At 35.9% G+C, this 23,406-nt stretch overlaps 1 protein-coding gene across 1 annotated transcript in view; it reads left to right on the top strand.

The window, feature by feature from the left end:
* The first annotated feature begins 5,900 nt into the window (after positions 1–5,900).
* LOC136829393 (uncharacterized) overlaps positions 5,901–23,406 on the top strand; it is a 242,798-nt gene continuing 225,292 nt past the window's right edge. Inside the window, exon 1 of the mRNA XM_067087886.1 lies at positions 5,901–6,348. Coding sequence (XP_066943987.1) covers positions 6,224–6,348 — 125 coding nt within the window. The 5' untranslated portion in view covers positions 5,901–6,223. The remainder of the gene's footprint in view (positions 6,349–23,406) is intronic.

The raw sequence follows: 23,406 nt of genomic DNA on the forward strand, positions 1-23,406 counted from the left end.
GCCGCGACCCATTGAACTTTCAACCACGTCCCGGTGGTGGCCTGTGCTGTTTGCACCTATAGAGGCGCCAGACGCATGGTCATGGCTAACTTTAACCTTAAATAAAATAAAAACTACTAAGGTTAGACAGCTGCAATTTGGTATGTTTGATGACTGGAGGGTGGATGATCAACATACCAATTTGCAGCCCTCTAGCCTCAGCAGTTCTTAAGATCTGAGGGCAGACAGAAAAAGTGCGGACGGACAGACAAATAGCCATTTCAATAGTTTTATTTTACAGAAAACTAAAATAAGCAGAAATGCCTGAGAAATTAATACTCTTTAAATTAGATAGGCATTTAAACACACCCGCCCCCAACTAAACCTAAACACAACCTTGATACAGAATTATTAATCACAGGAAGAAGAGCATATTGAATAATATATTTCCATGGTATCGAGTACATGAAATGAAGTCTGATAAACCCTTAGAGTTTATTTACCATATAAGTTACAAAGGGAAGAGGGAAGGGGGATATGGGAAGGGGGAGGGGGTACGTGTTTAAATCCTACCCTATAATCTAAGTTGGGTCAAATGATGGCCACATGCCAAATTTGTCTATCGGTCAAGCGGTTACCACATAAGTTACAAAGGGAAGGGGGGGGAAGGGGAAGGGGAAGGGGATACGGGTTTGAAACCTACCCTTTTATCTGAGTTGGGTTAAATAACGGCCACGTGCCAAATTTTGTTTGGGTCGGTCAAGCGGTTACCACATACAGTAAGTTACAAAGGGAAGGGGAGAGGGGAGATGAGAGAAGGGGGATGGGGAAGGGGAAGGGGAAGGGGGTGCGGATTTGGAACCTACCCTATTATCTAAGTTGGGTCAAATGATGGCCAAGTGCCAAATTTTCTCTAGATTGGTTACCACATAAGTTATAAAGCAAAGGGGGAAGGGGGATGGGGCAATGGGGAGAGGAATGGAAGTGGGGTATGGGTTTGGACCATACCCTATTGTCTAAGCTGTGTCAAATGATGGCCACATGCCAAATTTTGTCTAGATTGGTCAACCAGATACCACATAAGTTACAAAGGGAAGGGTGAAGGGGCAAGGGAAGGAGTGTGAAACCTACCCTACTATCTAAGTTGGGTCAAATGATGGTCATTTGCCAAAATTTTGTCTAGATCGGTCAAGCAGTCACCACATAAGTTACAAAGGAAAGGGGGAAGGTGGGATGGAGGAAGGGGAAGGGGATATGGGTTTGAAACCTACCCTATTATCTAAGTTGAGTCAAGTAATGGCCAAATTTTGTCTGGTGGTTACGCATAAGTTACAAAGGGAAGGGGAAGGAGGTATAGGTCTGAAGCCACGTACCAAATTTTGTTTAGATCTGTCAAGCAGTTACCAAATAAGTTGCAAAGGAACAGGGAAGGGGGTGGGGGCAGGGGATGGGAGTACAGGTTTGAAACTTACCCTATTATCTTAGTTGGGTCAAATGATGGCCACGTGCCAAAGTTTATCTAGATCAGTCAAGCAGTTACCACAAAAATTACAAAATGGAAGGGGAAGGGGAAGGGGAATGGGGCATGGGTTTAAAACTTACCCTATTATCTAAGTTAGGTCAAATGATGGCCATGTTCCAAATTTTGTCTACATCGGTCAAGCAGTTACCAAATAAGCTGCAGAGGGAGGGGAAAGGGATGGGGAAGGGGAAGGGGAAGGGGGTACGGACTTGAAAACTACCCTATTATCTAGGTTGGGTCAAATGATGGTTACGTGCCAAATTTTGTCTAGATCGGTCAAGTGGTTACCACATAATTTACAAAGGGGGGGGGAACTGGGATAGAGGAAGGGGAAGGGGAAGGGGAAAGGGAAGGGAAAGGAAAGGGGGTGCAGGTTTGAAACCAACCCTATTATCTAAGTTGGGTCAAATGATGGCCAACTGCCAAATTTTGTCTAGATCGGTCTAGCAGTTACCACATAAGTTACAAAGAGAAGGGGAAGGGGACGGGGAAGGGGAAGGGGAAGGGGGAGAGGATTTGAAACCTACCCTATTATCTAAGTTGGGTCAAATGATGGCCATGTACCAAACCTTGTCTAGGTTGGTCAAGCAGTTACCACTTAAGTTACAAAGGGGAAGGGGAAGGGGAAGGGGAAGGGGGGGGAAGGGGGAGGGGAAGGGAAGGGGAAGGGAAGGGGAAGGGAAAGGGGGATGCGGTTTTGAAATCTACCCTTTTATCTAAATTGGGTCAAATGATGGCCACATGCCAAATTTTGTCTAGACTGGGCAAGCGGTTCGGATTTCTTTAGAGCACAAACATATGGACAAACATACAGGCAAATATACAGACATAAAAACAATCATTTTTATGTATAAGATGTATATATATGTGTATGTATTTTATCATTTTGACATTCCTTACAACAGAAATTGCAAAAGGCTTATTCATATGAATGAAAAAATTGGAGTAAATTTGCCCCCTTTCTCTCTCTCTCTCTCTCTCATATATAATATATATATATATATATATATATATATATATATATATATATATATATATATATATATATATATAAATATATAAAGGATTGACATTAGGCCTAGACCTAAGTGTAGTTAAGCATAATTACACAGGGGACATACTAGTCAAGACGAGAGAGAGAGAGAGAGAGAGAGAGAGAGAGAGAGAGAGAGAGAGAGAGAGAGCTTTTTATTGCACAAAATGGATCAATTATTTGTCGAATGAATCATAGGTTTACAAGGATAATTCTAGCAAATAAAGAGAATATACAGTATGTAATATCTTCCATTCGATTCCTAATGCAAATAAACCATGTTCACTGGTCAAGAATGACAAAATTGGAATTAAGCATAGACCTATGTTTGTTGAGAATACCTGCAAATGGAAAATGCTAGTCAACACGAAAGCGAGAGAGAGGGCAAAATTTTATTGGAATTGTTTTCATGTGCATGAAATAGCCAGTTATTTGTTTGATAAAGGCAGGGGAAGATAATGATAGAGAGAGAGAGAGAGAGAGAGAGAGAGAGAGAGAGAGTCTCGTTGTCTTCCCCTGCCTTTACCAAACAACTGGCTATTTCATACACATGAAAACAATTCCAGTAAAATTTTGCCCTCTCTCTCGCTTTCGTGTTGACAAGCATTTTCTATTTGCAGGTATTCTCTAGGCCTAATTCCAGTTTTGCCAATCTTAACCAGTGAACAAGGTTTATTTGCATTAGGAATCGAATGGAAGATATTACTTACTGTATGTGTTCTTTATTTGCTAGAATTATCCTTATAAACCTATGGTTCATTCGCTTACGCAAAACGCTCTCCCCTCTCTCTCTCTCTCTCTCTCTCTCTCTCTCTCTCTCTCTCTCAAATAACTGTCGCTTTCCTTTGCCCGGCAAATAATTGGCCCATTTCATGCACATGAAAACAATTTCAAGAAAAAGTTCGGGTCTCTCTCTCTCTCGTATTGACTAGTCCCTTTGCAGTTATTTTTAACTACATATAGGCCTAGGCCTACTTTCAATCTCAACACTTTTAACCAGTCAAATATGGTTTACTTACATGAGGAATCGAGCGGAAGATAAATGTATGCACTTTAATTGACAGAAGTATTCATATAAGCCTATAGTTAATATATTTATCCACAGTTTTAAATGTAAGAGGTAGACTAAACCAAACTAGAGTCAAGATGTTAAATACCTGAATCAACAGTGACACAATCACGCAGAGGTAAACGTTGGTTCAGTTTGGCATCATCCTTCAATTTTCTTGCATTTGCAGCGCAGCATTAAGCAATTCATGCCGGAGGTTACTTGCATAATCGCTTTGCTGAAAATGAACCGAAAGCACTCTTGCGTTTTTGGTGTTCATAGGGCCACTTCCGCAGATGTTCACCCACTTCGAACACATTTCGGGATCTTTTGGGAAACGACAAAAGCTAACCTTTTCACTTCGAACATTGTCCATTTCTGTGTTACAGCATAAAAAGTAGCACGTATCACCATGGCAACAAAGTACTAAATTCCAAAAACCTAAAGAATTGTCACAAATTCATGAAAACTCCCGCCTACACGTTGACACATGTGAGGGGTAGACGGTAATAGCTTGCCCAGCGGGAACCCAGTGTTGCCACATTCCACACCACAAACTTCCAAGCTCGACCAAATTTTAAATCCATTCAACCAGCGGTAAAATCTAACGTATGCCGTATACAACGATATATGCTTTCCTTCACAGTCTAAAGATAATTTCCCATAAACTTCCTGATCAAATTAATCACAATCACTTTTTACATTTATTAAAACAATTTCAAATAGATTTAAATTATCGTAATTAGATGAAAACCTAAAGCGGTCACTCTGTTGTCGTCTGCATTCGACGTGGCAATCAAGACATCGCCGGAACGACTTCTGCTGCTTCATAATTCGGCGTTAACAACTATTCTTTGATGACTCTTAATTCAGTCATTATTATATAAATTTATATTTAAATATGCAAATAACCGAGAATAAAGGTCAATGAATCATATAACATAAGAAAATAATATATCTCACCACAATAAATCCCTAATAAGAGTGTGGGAATTTTTTCCCCACTTGGTGTGGCAGACCGTAAAATGAAAACGCCACTTCTGCACAAGATCATCTTGTGCATCAAAACTTCCACACCGGAGGCCACATTTCCATGTTTCGGCAACACTGCCAACGGCTACCGACCGATAAGGGCAACATGTGACGTCATGCGCGGGAGATTTGAAAAAACGGCCTCTGCGTAACTCACTTTACCTTCTTACATCTTGCAATAAACATTGTATCATGGCAACACTGCAGCTGATATCGTCTGCTAGTTGGCTTAATTCCATCGTATTCGCATGCACACAAATAGACTTTTAATAATTCCTATTAAAATTTGTCCTTTTGAGTTACTGCAGATATATCGTGGCCATACTGATATGAAGACGTGGTACCAATGACAAAAATACTGGTAAACTAATGTGAACAACCAGAAAAGGAGGCGGATACAGAGCTTCAGCAGAAACTGAACTGATACCGCTTTTATCCCGATGGGAGGGTACGAGAATGAAACAGCAGCTCTTCAAAATTCCATCGGGAGAACTTTGGAGAATTTGCTGTTAACAAGGCCTGGCCGTATTTTATGGAAACAATGTTTACATCGATATATAAAATATTGCAAAAAACGATTTCTTTGTAAAGAAAAATCGTACATTATCAGAGTAGCCTACTTATCATATTTTAGTAAAGAAAGGCTACGACAAGAGCTAAACATTGAAAATGCTTAGTCTCATGTTCTTAGTTTCCACAATTCCTCAATTTCAACAGTGTTTTTGAAATACAATTCTGCCTTTTCTCACATTCAACAATTTATTGACAATAAACCCGAACAACAATCTAACCATCGTTGGTCTCTGAATTCGAGCATCGGTCTATTGTTTTGGTGATCTCGATAGATGTGAATGGGCCAGGATGGTGTGAGGCAAGATCAGTATAGGCCTACGTAGATGCATTCCTCCCCGCCCCCATACTAAACACAGCAAATGTTTATCATCAATGAAATGTATTTGGTAATCTAAGTAAATGAAATTCAAAAATCTATTTTTGGAGGCGCATTTAGAGATATATCGGTGCTCCAATTTTATCTCAAACCGGGTCACAATAATGAGGACTAATAAGGAAAAGCTAAGCCTAACTGAATATCTTATGCACATTTCGATGAGTTTGACGAAAATTGAACGTTTCTGGGCTATTTTGGCTCAAACAAATGACATGAGTCGTGATTTGATGGAAACCAGCTCTGTTTGCGTTTTGGTTTTGATCAAATCAGAAATTTTGAGCCAATTGGAACGTGTTGCTGGTTAGTTAGACAAACCCACTCAGTTGCACTTCAACCGTCACTGTGTCGAGACATCTTGCCGAGTGTTCCAGACGATGCATTCCCGCAAGGGGAGAAGCTGTTTTGGATAGAGCTCAATGAACTATAATTATAAGGAGCATCCATGGCTGCGGAAGGTAAAAAGCTCGAAATATAGTGATCGGAATAACCAGGGAGCAGCATACGACATTCTAGTGGAAAAACTAAGCACGGCGTCCCAAGGAGGTTCCACCATGGGTGGATACATACCGGGTTAATATCCGCTGCAGATACACAAGATAGTGACAAGAAAATAAACTAAGTGAGAACTGTTTTTTTTAGAAAGGATATAAAACGCTGGTGATGATGTCAATGAAATCTAGTGCTGTCATAGATGATGCATATGTTCCCTCTTTTTGGTACAACGATCTACGCATGTTCATCAAGAACCAAGAAATGGCTCGACCTTCGATGACTATGTTAATGAGGTAACGTCAATAGAATATCCTTACTAGGTCTAGGCATTTTTTCATTGTAGATGATTTGCAGGCCTAATATTTTAGGTCTATTTATATCATAATCAGTTTCGTTTTTACGACTGATCTTTTCATTACGGTATACGTCTATTCATACATTTTATAATTTTGAAATATGGGAAATAGGCATAATAGTGCCCGGGGGTATTGCTGTCAGTATGCTGTAATTTTTGTACTAAGTTTATTGCTGTCAGCAGCTGTTATTCTTGTGCTAAAATTTATTGCTATCAGTGAACTGTTATAATTGTTATGCAGTTTATTGCATCAGAGTGAGATATTGCCGGTACAACAGTTTGTGTGCATGAAGTTGGTTTGATCTAATCCGTTAAACCTGTAAGGGGACCTGAAGGCAATGGGATCACCGTTATTTCTCTCTCTCTCTCTCTCTCTCTCTCTCTCTCTCTCTCTCTCTCTCTCTCTCTCTCTACATTCGTTTGTCATTCTCTCTTGTGCCTTAACCCCAGCATTTTTCCCCTCATCTTCTGTTAGCGCATGTCAATGAATGATGATTTTTCGGAACCAGATGAGTTGAAACATAGTAGCCGTTTCATTTCAGATGTCCACCCACGGGTCATGTGGCAGTGCTCACGGGTAGCATGTGATTGGCAGGCAATCGATGTTTCCGATATCGATGGTTTATTGTGATAAATATTAAATTATTTGTTCAGTGACATATTTGAATGTTATGCGTACAAAGAACCTTCGCCCTTTCTTATATCAAACATAAATATGCTGATTTGTAACGATAATATGCCAGCGCAAGCACCCAAAGACGAGCTTGTTGATCAAACAGTCTACTTAGATCAAACACAAACGAACGATAAACGTTCAATAATTGATTTTTCTTGTTAGTATAGCCACTGGTACAATTAGACCCATTCTCACAAACTGTTCAAATCACAAGATTTTCTTATCATTCTAAGTTTATTCTATGCACAGTCTCGTTGCATGCTTATAAATATAACTTTATTAATATATATACCAAAATAACCTTTAATATTTTTTACCTTTAGAAATTGAGGCATGGACCAATGAAGCTAGGCCTATGCTACTGATTCACTAGATATTTTATTTTACTTGGCTTCTTTTAAGCACCTTAATTCCACTTCACATATAATTATTTTTTTTATTGTAAGCCGTATTTATTCACTCTATCAAAGTATTGTTCCAATGCCCAGCAATGAAAAAATATGTATGTGCAGGCTAGTCTCATATGCAACAATATTTCTTCCTATTTCTAATATTAAAATGCACATGTAATTTACATACGAGAAATTATTAGAATACCTATTTTCGCACTTGCATAGCCAGTATCTCTTTATTTACCTACGAGACAAAAAATAATCATTTAAAGCCCATCGTTCGTTTGCGTTTGCCCAGAGTAGACTGTTTGTTACAATCTCGTCATTCGTGTCCTTGTATTATTATATCATCGATATAAATAGGCTTGTTTATGATCTAAATAAGGTGTGAGAGTTCTTTGTGCATATAAGCATTTAGATGCATTACTGAAGAAATAGCTTCCATCTTACCACAGTAAGCCTAAATATCGGAAACATGAATTTCAGCATATTGCCACATCTATCTGTAACTCACGCTGAGAGCGGACAGATTGAATGAAATACTGTAGATATTTTTAAACTAAAAATATATCTGCTAGCTATCTAAGCAAGGTTCATCTGCGCACCTGCTGTATCGCGTCAAGTTAAACTTCTTAACATTACTGGTAATGAAGTGGCGTTGAAAAAGGTGTCCAAAAGGGAAGTGGTCTATAGTTAAATAAACACGACGTATATTACGTCATTAAAGTACCTCGTAATTTCACATCCACATAATATTAAAAATATAACTTATATTTTAAATGCAAGAAAATGCTCACATTTGCTGTTCAACCTTCTCGTGTGCAGTGAGTGTCTTCTCACTCTACCAGATAAACACTGTATCATGACCAGATGTTCATGATCCACTGTTGCCACAATTCCACATTCGCTGGCCTCTTCCCAGAAGACAGGAGTACCGAACCAAAATCCCTCCCTCCTACTTGTGACCACTGAGTAGCTGGTGGCGCGTAAACAACCATTCTTTGATGGTCATTTGTTCGTTTGTTCATATCATATATATATATATATATATATATATATATATATATATATATATATATATATGCAAATGACTGACAATATAGGTAAATTAGTCACATAATGTAAGAAAATAATATATTTGATCACAATAAACCAATCAAAAGAGTGGAATTTTCTCCACACTTGTGCGGCCGACAGTAAAATAAGACCCCCACTTCTGCACCCAATCATCTTGTGCATGAAAACTTCCACACCGGGGCGGAGGCCAAATTTCCACGTCTCGGCAACACTGTGGCCGGGCAGGGCGGGCGGCGGGGTGACGGTGACGCTCGAAAAACAGGATATTCATGTGGCAATAGATTCCACAAAGCCTGTGAGCTTCTCAATAACTTTATCAAATTCAATTTACGAGTTATTCCCTTATTCTACATATGTGCGTCTGTTCTTTGTCTGCGTTCTGTCATATTTCCATATATCAGTATTAAACATCCATCGAGTCATAACGCTATTAGTCGGGGACCCGATTAAAATAATCGTGGCTTAAGACAAGCCTGCTTAGACTACGTACAGCAGCAAGAAGGTTCGGTCTTGTCCTCAGTTAGCTTGAGGTAAGCGTTCCTATTTATAAATATCCCCGTAGTTATTTCAGTTTATTACCTCTACTATTCGTGTACAGAATACTTATGTACGTGTGTGTATTCATCTACTCATATGTCCTCTTTCACAAGTTGCATCTGGTTACAGCGCATTTTTTTCTGTAAAAAAATAACTTCAATTATAATTATGATACATTATAACAGCGAACATACAGAGACCTAAGAAATTTAGGAAATAATATTGAAGAAAACGTTTTAAGCAAGATAAGATATTTTCAAACTTGACAGAATTTATTTTTGTTATGATGTCTTCGTGTAATTTTCTAACTTATGAGGGAAACCGCGCATGCTCAAAACAGTATTCGACTTATCACGGCGGTAAAAGATTCTGAAAAGATATCATAATGTTTATATATGAATTCTGAAGAACCCCGTTTCATTTAACCCACATGGCATTTTAGAATCTTCATAGAAAATTAATAAGGAAAATTATATATATCCAGAACTGGTTTTAAAGGGTAAAACTCCGATATCCGTTTTAGCAGCGAATAAAAACCTCTTTTGCTCTCTTCGGATTTGGTTGGTTATTAGAATTTGCTTGATGTAATTGACATTAATTACCAGTCCATTAGAAGCCATTCATGCAGTCAGTTTCTCCCCATTTGCGTATGTTAATGATTCCTCCAGCAACTGCTAACAGAGCTTTAATATGAACTGCATTTCAAAATCCTACTTATGAATGCTGTTGTCTAATGGAAATGGCGAATTCATCCGTAAGGAGTCGAAAGAACGAATTAAAATTTAATGACGGGAGAGAAAAATCAGTCGACTTGATCGAATGGAAAACGTGAAGTATGCAGTGAATGTATGAATACTGATTATATATTAATAACATTCGAATATTATAGGGAGTAAGTCACAGACTCTGCCTCCTTCTTTCGATATATATATATATATATATATATATATATATATATATATATATATATATATATATATATATATATATATATATACTCGTATATATATATATATATATATATATATATATATATAATATATATATATATATATATATATATATATATATATATATATATATATATATATATATATATATATATATATGTATGTATATGACCGATCTAGACAAAATTTGGCACGTGGCCATCATTTGACCCAACTTAGATAATAGGGTAGGTTTCAAACCCGTACCCCAACCCCCTTCCCCTATTCCTTTGTTACATGTGGCAAATAAACTCTACGGGTTTATCATAGTACATTTCATGTACTCGAGACCATAGATATATTATATTGTTAATAATGCTTTTCTTTTCTGTGATTAATAACTCTGTATGAAGGTTTAGTAGGGGGTGTGTGTTTAGGTTTATTGATGATGTGTTTAGGTTTAGCCAGGGGGGGGGGTGTTTAGGTTTAGTTGGAGAGTGTGTTTAGGTTTAGCGGTGGATGACTTTACGTTTAGTGAGGGTGTATATAGGTTTAGTGGGGGATGTGTTTAGGTTTTGTGGGGGGAGGGTTTGTGTTTAGCTTTAGCAGGGGCGTGTGTTTATGTTTAGTGGGGGTGCATCTAGGTTTTGTGAGGGGTGTGTTTAGGTTTGGTGGTGGTTATGTGTTTAGGTTCAGTGGGAGTGAGTTTACGTAGAGTGGAGGTGAATTTAGTGAGAGGTGTGCATAGGTTTTGTGGGTGCTGAGCATTGAGGTTTAGTGCAGGGTGTGTTTAGGTTTAGTAGATGGTGCATTTAGGTTTAGTGGGAGGGATGTTTATGTTCAGTGGAGGATGTGTTTGGGTTTGGTGGGGTATGTTTAGGTTTAGTGGGGGTGTGTTTGGGTTTAGTGGGGGATGTGTTTAGGTTTAGTGGGGGTGTGTTTCGATTCAGGGGCTGACTGGGTTTAGTGGGGTTGTGTTTAGGTTTAATTGGGGTGTGCTTAGGTTTAGTGGGTGGTGTGTGTGTTTAGGTTTAGTGGGGGTATGTTTAGGCTCAGTGGGGTGTTTCAGTTAAGTGGGTTTAGTTATTTTAGGTACAGTGGGGTGCATTTAGGTTTAGTGAGAGGTGTTTTTAGGTTTTGTGGGTGCTGTGTGTTTAGGTTTAGTGGGGGAGTGTTTAGGATTAGTGGAGGATGCATTTAGGTCTAGTGGGAGGGGTGTTTTATGTTTAGTGGAGGATGTGTTTAGATTTGGTGGGAGAGGTGTCGTAGGTTTAGTGGTGGATCTGTTTAGGTTTAGTGTGGGTGTGCTTTGGTTTAGTAGGTGTGTGTTTAGGTTTAGTGGGGGATGTGTTTAGGTTTGGTGGGGGTGTGTTTTGATTCAGGGGTGTTTAGGTGTAGTGGGCGTGTGTTTAGTTTTAGTTTGGTGTGTGTTTATGTTTAGTGAGGTCCATTTAGGTTCATTGGGTGGTGTGTGTGTGTGTGTGTTTTAGGTTTAGTGGGGGTTGTGTTTAGGTTTGGTGGGAGGGATGTTTAGTTTCGTTGCGGGTATGTTTAGTTTTAGTGGGGGTGTGGGATGTGTTAGGTTTAGTTGGGGTGTGTTTAGGTAGCGGGGGTTGTGTTTAGGTTTAGTGGGGGATGTGTTTAGGTTTAGTGGAGGTGTGTTTTGGTTTAGTGGGGGTGTGCATAGGTTTAGCTGGGTTGTTTCAGTTAAGTGGGGTGTGTGTTTAGGTTTAGTGGGGTGTGTTTTTATTTAGGGGGTATTTAGGCTTAGTGGGTTGTGTACAGGTTTAGTGGGGGTGTTTTGGTCTAGCGGGGACATGTTAATCAAAACTTAAAATTAAGTATACCTTAGTTTTACCAGACCACTGAGCTGATTAACAGCTCTTCTAGGGCTGGCCCGAAGGATTAGACTTATTTTACGTGGCTAAGAACCAACTGGTTACTTAGCAACGGGACCTACAGCTTATAGTGGAATCCGAACCACATTACACCACGTGTTACTTCCTTTCAAAGTTAAATGGTCGACTGTCATTCAGAGTATTCCAGGGTAACAATGACATATTTCGGTCTAAAGTCGGTTTAAATGGGGTTATAAAGTCGGTTTAAATGGGTTTTGGAATATTAGAAAAGGAGAAAAATATTCCGTCGAAATTCATTAGTCTTCCTTATTTGTGCATGCGTAGTAGCTACTAGCTCAACCCGACATGCAAGATGTACACTCGGCAAGAAAAGTGAGGATACAGTTTTTAAAACTTCGGACATATATTGCTAAATAATGAGACATCTGGCAACTTTAGAAAGGGGAGGAGCTTCAGTCTTATTGTGTTTGTTTTTTGCTTGACCTCCTATAACTTTCAATCGTATTCTACGGTTCTGAAATCATTGATACTTAAATGCAGTAGTAAGTTTTACAGTATTCGTTCAAGTTGTAATTTGCAGCGACAGTTCTGAGCAAAATAAACATTTTTCCACATAACCTACGAAGTAACCTTGCACATATGAATTTATAACACCACAATGAACGGAATGCTTGCATAATCGGAAACGATCTCCCATAATGAAATCAAGAGTTAAATTTGAGCAATGTCAAACGAAATACTTGGGAACAATAAAGGAACGAATGTAATGTTATGGAGAGAGAGAGAGAGAGAGAGAGAGAGAGAGAGAGAGAGAGAGCTGTTGTGAAAGCCTAGGCCTATATGTAGAGCTACTCATTTCATTATTTTTTTTTATTTAGAGATTGAGAGATACTATATTTGTATAGTATGTTTTAATGCAATGGAGAGAGAGAGAGAGAGAGAGAGAGAGAGAGAGAGAGAGAGAGAGAGAGAGAGAGAGTTGCTGTTGTGTAAGCCTAGGCCTATATGTAGAGCTACTCATTTTATTATTTTTTCTTTTAGAGATTGAGCGATACTATATTTGTATACTATGTTTTAGCAATGGAGAGAGAGAGAGAGAGAGAGAGAGAGAGAAACTATGGCAACGTCAAGAAACATCCAGTTACTTGTGTTTTCCCGCCGAAGCACTGGCGCTACTGGCGCACATCATAGAGAACGCTCTTGCGGATTTAAATAGATTTGGTCAACCGACCATAGCTGTCACATCATTTACTGCCATTAATTCCAGCTGACCTTTAACACAGTGAAATATAAATATGGATATGTAAAAATTAAATAAATTATCATTACCTTGTATGATGATGCAAAAATAAACCTGTTCATAAAGGAAAACGAGTAAATATTGCCGTTCTGATAAGCAGTACTACACCGAGATATCCATATACTATCTTTTAGATCTCTATGAACGAAGTCATCTGAGAAATTCTGATTACTTCGGACATCCATGGTGGTTTTAAGTATCTGAACGTTTTTGTCTTGCAGATTTAATGTATATGATATAATTTGCATTGTATTTTCATATTCTAGAGTAAATTTACCGAGATTATGTGTTTTCTGTAAGAAAAAAATTAAAATTCGATGAACGAAATCTAATGAAAACTGTATCCTCACTTTTCTTGCCGAGTGTACATGACAATATTTCCTTTTATTTTTTATTCGTTCAAATGCAGATTTCTTCATTAATTCATTCGTTTCATATACATTTTTACCTTCGGAATTCGCTATAGCGATTGCTTGTATGTATATTTATATGTATATATATAAATTTCTGACCCATCAGGATCGAACCCAGGTCTTTCATTTGAAAGATGAGACCGCTGCCAACCAAGCCACACGAGTCAATTGAAAGACCTGGGTTCGATCCTGATGTGAGTCAGAAATTAATTTCTGTTCCACAAGTGATTGTGTGTTGATTATTTCTATCACATTCACTCTGGAATATATGTATATATATATATATATATATATATATATATATATATATATATATATATATATATATATATATATATATATATATATATATATATATATATATATATATTATATATATATATATATGTATATATATATATATATATATATATATATATATATATATATATATATATATATATATATATATATATATATATATATATATATATATATATATATATATATATATATATATATATATATATATATATATATATATATATATATATATTAACTTTATCACATACACAATTGTTCTGTGCATATAGAATTCCTAAAGGACCTCATTCAAACTGGATGGTATTTAATGGATTTTTATTCAAAAAATATTTCTTGGACAAACAGTCCACATTATATATATAATGTGGACTATATATATAAATATATAAAATTTATATATATATATATATATATATATATATATATATATATATATATATATATATATATATATATATATATATATATATATATATATATATAACCAAATACGCTGTATAATTTTCGTACAACTGTTCAACAATATATTAGGTGTGTATCTGTTACTCTTGCTCAATAAGGTTTTCAACGTTGAAATAATCCAGTATAAAAGAAAAAATTCCTGCTCATCTTTACTCAGTTTTGATGAACATCAGTCACTCGAGTTTCCACTTCGGCAACAAATTCGCAATAATTCCTGTATTATTTTTTAGTTACATTCATCGCGCTTTATTTAACACTGAGCAGGATCCCGACTCTCCTGAAAAGGCGCATTTAATTACTTCCTAAGGTGAATGCATTGTTGCAAAAATCAGGATTTAATTTAGAAATTAAATCAAATCCCCCATTAGCTTTCGTTGTAATTAGCGATTGTTTAGGTTTCCCTTTATGTAATTGACATTAATTACCAGTCCATTAGAGGCCATTCATGTAGTCATTACCTTCATTTGATTACGATTACGGATAATCCAGCAGCTATTGCAAGAGGTTGGAAATGGACGGCGCCGAGTCTCCCGGTTTAGGAAATATATTGACAGATGGAAGTCGAGAATTTATATATATAAGGGTTGAAAAGCATTAATGAATAACGATTGATAAAAAAAAACTATTTTCCGTCATATATAAATTCAATTTTGCTTTCGTTAATCGTCTGCTTTGTTAGGACCAAGAGTCTCTCTCTCTCTCTCTCTCTCTCTCTCTCTCTCTCTCTCTCTCTCTCTCTCTCTCTCTCTCATGCATACGTGCAGTTCTACGTTTTATCTTTTATTCGACATGTTGAACTTATAGATGTTTATACAATTGAGGAAAAAAATTATCTTTTTAGAATAAAGAAACAGAAAGCCAGACAGAGTCAAAGAAATGAATGTAAGTCTTAATGTTATTTTAGGGCAAATATTTCTGCTCCAACATTATCGAATTATTTTATGGTTATACTTCTACTGAAAAAAAGTCTTCATAACGCGAGTCTTTTAATCCTAATGTAAAGCGATAAATATTAGTTTTGGCTTATTTTTCTTTGAATTTCACGCACCCTTTTTCCTAGAGACTTCGAACTTTAAAGCATTCATCTTCCAATTACCATATATTTTTCTTTATCAAAAAATTCATTACTCTTTCGTAGGCTTTGTAACAACTGAAAATAAGTTCCACAGAAGATTTCACGTTATTGAGTTTTAGTACAAAGACAAACATAGATATTATAACATCAGTAACTCGCAAACTTTAAAGGTTCATTTGTATTCATATTATTGTTAATGTTTATTATTCCATACGGGAAAATACACGAACTTCAAACGTGGGTACGAGTTCCTGCTTTCATAAAAATTTCAAAACCGTTTCCGTGTTATTTTTGCATTTTGATTCATCGCGTTTCATTTAACCCGTTGGGCAGCTTTCGGGGTTTACTAAAATAAGAAATAAAAAAATACTCAGAGCTGGCCGTAAAGCGCAAAAGTCGGGTTTCCATTTTAAATGGTGATTAAATTCTAATTTGCTTTCGCCCTAATTAGTGATTGCTAAGACTTTACAGGGCTTAATGGACATTTATTACCTCTCCATTAGAAACCACTCACGTAGTCAGTTGCTCCATTCGATTATGTTAATAGTTAACCCAGCAGCTTTGTCAGAATTCATCGAGATTATAAGTTCTTTTGCAAATTTGAAAATGATATTTCTTATATGTGAAGTTTTGATAAAAGGATTTGAAATCTAACCGGAGTAACAGATAAACAGAGGATGTCATGGATAGAAAACCAGAATCCTGCCGTGAAGTGAAATGGTTTGTTTCCCGTTGGTTTGTTTCCCGTTGATACTTTTTTATTCCTGAAATCTTCACCAAACTCAGCCTATTTGTGCTCGTGTAGGCTATGTGTGTGTGTGTGTGATAGTTTGTTTACACTCCTTTTACACCAAATAAACTGTAATTATGGAATTCAATAAACCTTGACAACAGTTGTACATGATAAAACTGCAGGATTCGAACCTGAGCCTGTTTGGGAGGGTACGGATGTAACAGTAGACTTACTGACTCGGTAGACTTACAGACTTTCCCATATATGATATTTTATATACTTAAGAGTCAATACTTAGACTTGATACCAACCATTCTACACCTTACTGCTGGGTTTTAAATTTGTAACCTCCTATAAAGAATCCGGTGCTCCTCGGTTGAGAATCGAATCAGGTTCTCTCTGTTAGTGAAATACGATTTCTAATAACTGAGCCACTGAGCTACATTATATATATATATATATATATATATATATATATATATATATATATATATATATATATATATATATATATATATATATATTTATATATATATATATATATATATATATATATATATATATATATATATATATATATATATATATTGTAATGTGGGAAACCACTTATAAGCAAACTCAACCTCCAAATTGCCATTATAACATAAAAGTAGGATTGTTCATACTGATAACTAACTGAGGAAGGGCGTGAGAAACTCAACCCCTACGTAAATTTCTCTCCATGCTCCCCTTTCTGGTTCATCTTTTTAACTTTCTTAAGACCTGGTGACTGCTTGAAATACCTTTTGTCAGATAAAGGCAAATGGGGACAGAAACCTGCCATAAAAGTTGAATCCCCCATAGAAACACGTGGACATGGAGTTGCCTGAGGTCACCAGGATTTGGAAGGCCCGCACAAGGTCTAAACACAGAAATGGAAGTTGCGACACAAGTGACTGAGTCACTATCTTCGCCCCTGAGGCCAGACGCCGGTGATCCGAGCACCCTCTGAGAAGAGCGAGAAAATAACCCATGGAAGCATACCCAACACGCATACCCCTCGCTTGCTCCTTATTGAGGTGACCCCCACGTGGCCATATTTCAGCCCCCCCGTCACTTACCTGTGCATTCCCATTAAACTCATCCCTCCATTCCTAGTGAATTTTCGGCAGGACCCTCCATCGCTCTGTTTTAAGGTAACAACCCTGATTTTAAGTTATTTCAACAGTCACGTATCTTTAATCTTTTACTGAAATTCATTTTCATTTCTGAAGTGCGAATTATCACAAAGTCCAGACTTACTCAGTCCAGTGCGAATTTTTAACGTAAGCATATCGCACCAGAATCGAGTTATCTTGGCACCATATGTGCAAACCTCGATTCACCCGACGTCGTCATAATTTTCCTTACGTAACCGCTTGCAGTCTGTAATTGCAGACAGAGTTGCTAGCTGTGGAAACAACTGCTTGTCTTCTGTTCCTTGCCGTGGCATTTCCACTGAAATCAATTCTTCAGTGGCCCTTTCAAGAGGATTACCCACAGATTCTTCAATATTTGAACAATCGCTGTAATATTTAACCATGTGGCGGAACATTACTTTACCTGCATATCATTCCCCATTCTTCTGACTGACGTGTTTAATTGTAAATATATTCCATTTAAGTAAACCTAAGTGTTTATCTGCAACAGTTCCTTGTTGAAATACGGCCTTCAACCCAGCTGTTTTCTATATAAGTTCCTACCTGACCTAGCAATAGTTGTCAGAGTCATACGGTTCATGATAAGTCCCCTGTTCTCCAGCTAGACCCCAGGATTGGATCCCTGAGCAAGGAATACAGTAAGTACCAGTAGGTCAGATTGAAAACTTAATATATATATATATATATATATATATATATATATATATATATATATATATATATATATATATATATATATATATATATATATATATATATATATGTATATATATATGTAGACGACAGTAGCTCACTTTGGTCTTTTAACCTCCTAATATTCACTAGGCATAGAAAATTATGATAGTGAGTTTACTGTGCAACCATATAATATGTAAATAATAGGTCTTACACCTGAAAAGAAATCCTGTTTAGCATGTACAGATAGTTTTATATAAAAGTCGAAATAATCATCAGCTGGCACAACAGAACAAACAGGAAAATATTATTCCTCTCTGTACATTGCATCTTTGATGAAACAAGAACTCTTTGTTAACTGTGCTACTAATGGAAGCAGTATATATGTAAATAAAACATCGGAAATGCAAATTTTTATATTTCCCACCGGTATTTCAGACAAAAATACAGTATATACATTTTTATAAAGGAAGTGTTGGTCGGGACTTTTCATTCTGTTGCAAATATTGCAATTTGCTGGCTGTTATTTGTTCCTGTATAGGAAATGACATCTTCATTTATACCTCTTTTGCTGCGCGTTTGTAAAACACGCACACACACACAAATACATAAATACATCCAAACATATGTATGTATGCATGAATTATGTATTTATGTATGTGTATATGTATACATATATATACACCCAGTTAGAGTAGAAGGTCCTCAGTGGAACATGTATCGAATATATTAGGTGAAGAGATTATCATAGAAAATTATGTGCATCGATGCATGTATGTGTGTGTATGTATGAATAAAATTTTCAACATTTCTCCAAATATTGTAACGGCAATGATGAATGTTGGGCCTTTATAATTTAGATACTAAACGCTTATATTCAACACGTCTGATAGTACTGGTTTTCATCGTGTATTGAAAAATCCTTCATCACACAAACAAAGATATGTAAGGAAAAAAACACTTGTTCAGTGTTATAATATTTTTTTGTCTGTGTTTTTTATGAAACCGTAGCCCCATTCTTTCGTCCTATCATGAAAATGATTCGTAATTTTACACTTAAAAATTCCTTGGACTTTGAAATTCGATGGTTCTCAGGGTAAGCCAGGCATATAAAAAAAAATTTTTCTTTCGAAACATACAGACTATTAATATTTATAAGTTATCTCTTGCCAGCCATTGGAATAAAGTAATGATATCTGAAAACTTCCTTCACTACTACAAAGAAAACATAGGAATCCAAATATACCATCGCATTTAATGCATTTTATCTTAAATTCATTTCCCCCTCCTTTAACGAAGTAATTAATTTCGCTCTTTTTCTTTGTTTAATAACAGATTGCGTAAGTGTTTGCAGTCATATTAATATACAAATGTAAACCAATTAGCACAAAGAACTTCTCATTCAATAATTACCCGAAAGATACCATCGACGATGCTCTGGGGTCTGTGACTGGTTAATATCGAGGGACGTTAACTCAAGTTACGGTTCATTAGTGAAAATTCGATGCAGTACAGACGTCACAATTTGCTTGCCTTTGATGTAGTTTTCCAAAAATGTTGTCGCTAATTCTTAAATTTATCATTCTGTCGCCCGTAATTATGATTATAGTAGAGGTCAGTGTGTGGAGGTGTTTTGAATATTTAAAGATCGTAAATTGAAAACAATTTACATCATAATTTATAGAATGGGTGGTTACCAGATTAGTAATTATACACAGTAAAACTCCAGGTAAACAGACTGACTTGCAGAAAAACTGAATAATAATTTTTGGGATATCTTGTTTCGGCTTTGAGGTCTCTGTCAAGCCTTTTACAAGATACTTTTTTCTTTTAAAGTATTATTTCATGTTTTCATTTGATCATACTGAATCTTCTGAAGTAGATGAAATCTAAGGACTTCTTGTCTTTCTCCATGCACCATGGAGCCCACTACTTATAGGAAAAAAGAAACAGTGCTATACTCTCTCACTTGAAGCATGGCACCACGTTTTCATTACTTAGGTTCATTAGTAAACGTACTGTTTTTCAACTGTGTTAAAAGTCATCATTGTAGAATATTGGAAAATCATTTGAAATCAGAATAAAATATCAAAGCAAAATTTCGAAATATTGTATTCAAGGCAGTGTTTCCGAAGATTTTTTTTTTATTTCATCATGAGCTTTTCAAAGAATAAGAGGAAAAAATTTTTGATCGCCATCAGAACGGGTCGATAGTAATGACTGTATTCCTGCTTTTGCATTACCAGTACAAATAATATCAAACTGAACAGAGACAAAATATTAGTATTTTTATATATCGTTTTAGATGTGTATGCCAAGTCAAAGTAACACCCGTCTTCGACTTGTTTTTTTTTTTTTTTTTTTTTTTTTTTACCAGATAACGCCCTAATAGTGTCATCCGAAATATAGGTCATCAACGGATAATGTCCTATTTATATTCCAACGTGTGGAGCTCTGGTCTTTTACTGATGTTTCTCAAAAGGATACAAAACGAATTATCCCTTCCGTTTGAACTTGATTCATATTTTCATGAGCTGATTAAATAGCAATTATTTCATCGTTTCATCACATTCACGTCCCTGAAAAATAGGGTAATTTGGGTAAATAGTTCGTCTTTTATTTATGTATCTATCTAAATATACACATATATACATACATACACATGTATATGTGTATATACAGTATATATATATATATATATATATATATATATATATATATATATATATATATACATATGTATATATATATATATATATATATATATATATATATATATATATATATATATATGTATAATATAATATATATATATATATATATATATATATATATATATATATATATATATATATATATATATATATATATAAACTCGTAAGAAATCCTCGTTACTGCTCATAAAAAATTATCTACATGACATGTCCCAGCTATTTTCGCTTCCCGTAATTCATCACACCACAATTTTTTTTCACGAAATATTCTCCTTACATTAGTTAGTATATTTTGACTGTCTTTTATGGAATTTTTCAAACCGAATACAATCCTTCAGACATGAGGAAAAAGGCAAAATATTCCATTATTTATTACGTTGTTCATTTTTTTTAATGTTTTCCTTTATTCCACAAGATATATCTGACACTTTGCCTTTTAAATATTCTTCGTCTTTATTGAATACCATGAAAAATGTTAGGAATGTTTCGATAGACGATATGCGGTTTTGACAACGAGTGCTAGAATTCTCCATATTATGAATAAAGATTGTGGTTGGAATTTCAAGCGCACCATCTCTCTCTCTCTCTCTCTCTCTCTCTCTCTCTCTCTCTCTCTCTCTCTCTCTCTCTCTCTCTCGTCAGATTTCATGTCTCCCGGTCTGTCCATCGAAAATCAGACAACGAGCAACCACTGGTATAAGCAACACTATAAGAACAAGAATTTTCTTCTCAGGTTTTCAATGGCAGAATTAAATAAACATAGAAATCTATTAAATTTACTTACGGCATTGATTCAGTACTGAAAAGAATCTGATACGTATGCTGGGAGGTTTGCAGGTATCAATAAATATGTTTGAAAATATTCCGAATATTAAAAAACCAGTTACGAGTAATTTAGCTGATATTTGAGATTTCCGTGCGCCAATCGCAATTACGTACTGATTATTACGCGCTATGGAATGTGGGGAAACAAAGGCATTCTCACCAACCTGTGGCATTAGGCAGGCGTTTGTTTTTTAATCTCAATCTGCAAACCATTGCGGTTAATTACCATGGCCCATATATAGAATAAAAATTTAGAAATCTTTTAACTGGCACCCTCCACATTCCCTGAACCTGCCTTTAGTAAAGTTTAGCCACCGTTAAGGTCAAAGTTGAATTCAAAACGAAGCCTTAAATGATTTCGATTTCAATCTGGTAAGCCCCGTGAATGTTTGTTTCTACCCAAGTCAGACAATGCGTGTTTGTCTGAGTCAGAAAGTGTGAAAACGAGAGTTTCCTGAAAGTATAAACGTGACCAGAATATCTTTACCTTCTACGAATTCAATCGCTTACTTGATGTGATGGTTTGAAAATGATAAAATTCATATATAAGTAAGTAAAAAAATGAGAGGTAATTCATAGAAGATCAGAATAAAAATTATATTGTATTATATATTAAACACAAGGTTTGGCATTAGTAGTTTGAAATAAAATATGTGCTATTTTGAACTTTAGCACTAAGCAACTGAAAAGGGAACGGTTTCATTCTTCTGCCATTAACTACAATGTTGATGAAAGGTATTAAAGTCTTGTCCTGGTTCTGAGGAGTCTCCACACTTACGTATTACATTAAACTAAACTGCCAGACAAGAAGTGATACGTTGCATGAATTAAAATCTAGATCACTTTTTAAATGAAGGCCAGCAATTGACAGTTGTATCCTTTGTCGTGATTTCTTACGGAAAGTCCTGCAAGGAACAAACAAAGGCACTTAAAAGGACACCTAAAAACGAAAAAATAAAGGCTGTATTTTTTTTTTATTTATAGATTTTCTTCGCAGAATACCCAGCATCGAAATGATTCACACTGAACAAAGATTTGATGGCCTTATGATAACAGATGCTGTACCAATTTCCCAGTAATACGTTAATTGAAATGCATTTATTCTTAATCTGTGTTTTGCTCTCTGCACTTCTGTATCAACTTACGAATAACAGAAGAGAGTGGAAAATACAAAAAAGGTAAAAATGAGTAAAGAACGGTAATCAGGCGTAGGATGGGTAATATTTACATCAGTGAACTGTCTAAGAGATAATCATAGAGATTTGCCAACCGGCTTACTTACTTAGTCGTTACATATCATAACAAAAAAAAAAAAAAAAAAAAAAAAAGAATGAAAAAGAGAAATGGTTCCCTAGGCACTGTCAGTCATTTCAAAGAAAATCTGTCAGACGACTTTCCTGCCTAGGTCATGATAGACATTCTTCTTGAATTGAAACGCAACAAATGATTTAGAAATATCGAAGGGAAAATTGTTCAAATTTTTTCATGAATGACACTGTGGCGGAATAAACCAATAAAAATTCATTTGCTTTATCGAGTATCTGAAACTTGAAACTGGAATCGTACAACTTTACAGAGGAAATGGTTCAGAGCTCGGCAAGAAGCATCAAAGAGCACCTTCTGCAGTGATGTTTACACAGTATACAGAATACTCGATCACAGGGCCACGTTAAATTGAATCCAGCTTTAGAATAGGAACTGGATCTTAGATTAGATTGACAGCCCTTGATTTACCTCCATGAAAATGAATCATTGAGCCTGCGTGTCTATGCAGGAGGTGGTAAATCCCGAAAAATATTGTGGGATTGCTCAGACGAAAATTACAAGTGGCACATAAAAATGCATTCA

The sequence above is a fragment of the Macrobrachium rosenbergii genome, chromosome 44 (genome assembly GCF_040412425.1).
Source record: "Macrobrachium rosenbergii isolate ZJJX-2024 chromosome 44, ASM4041242v1, whole genome shotgun sequence".
Lineage (NCBI taxonomy): Eukaryota > Metazoa > Arthropoda > Malacostraca > Decapoda > Palaemonidae > Macrobrachium > Macrobrachium rosenbergii.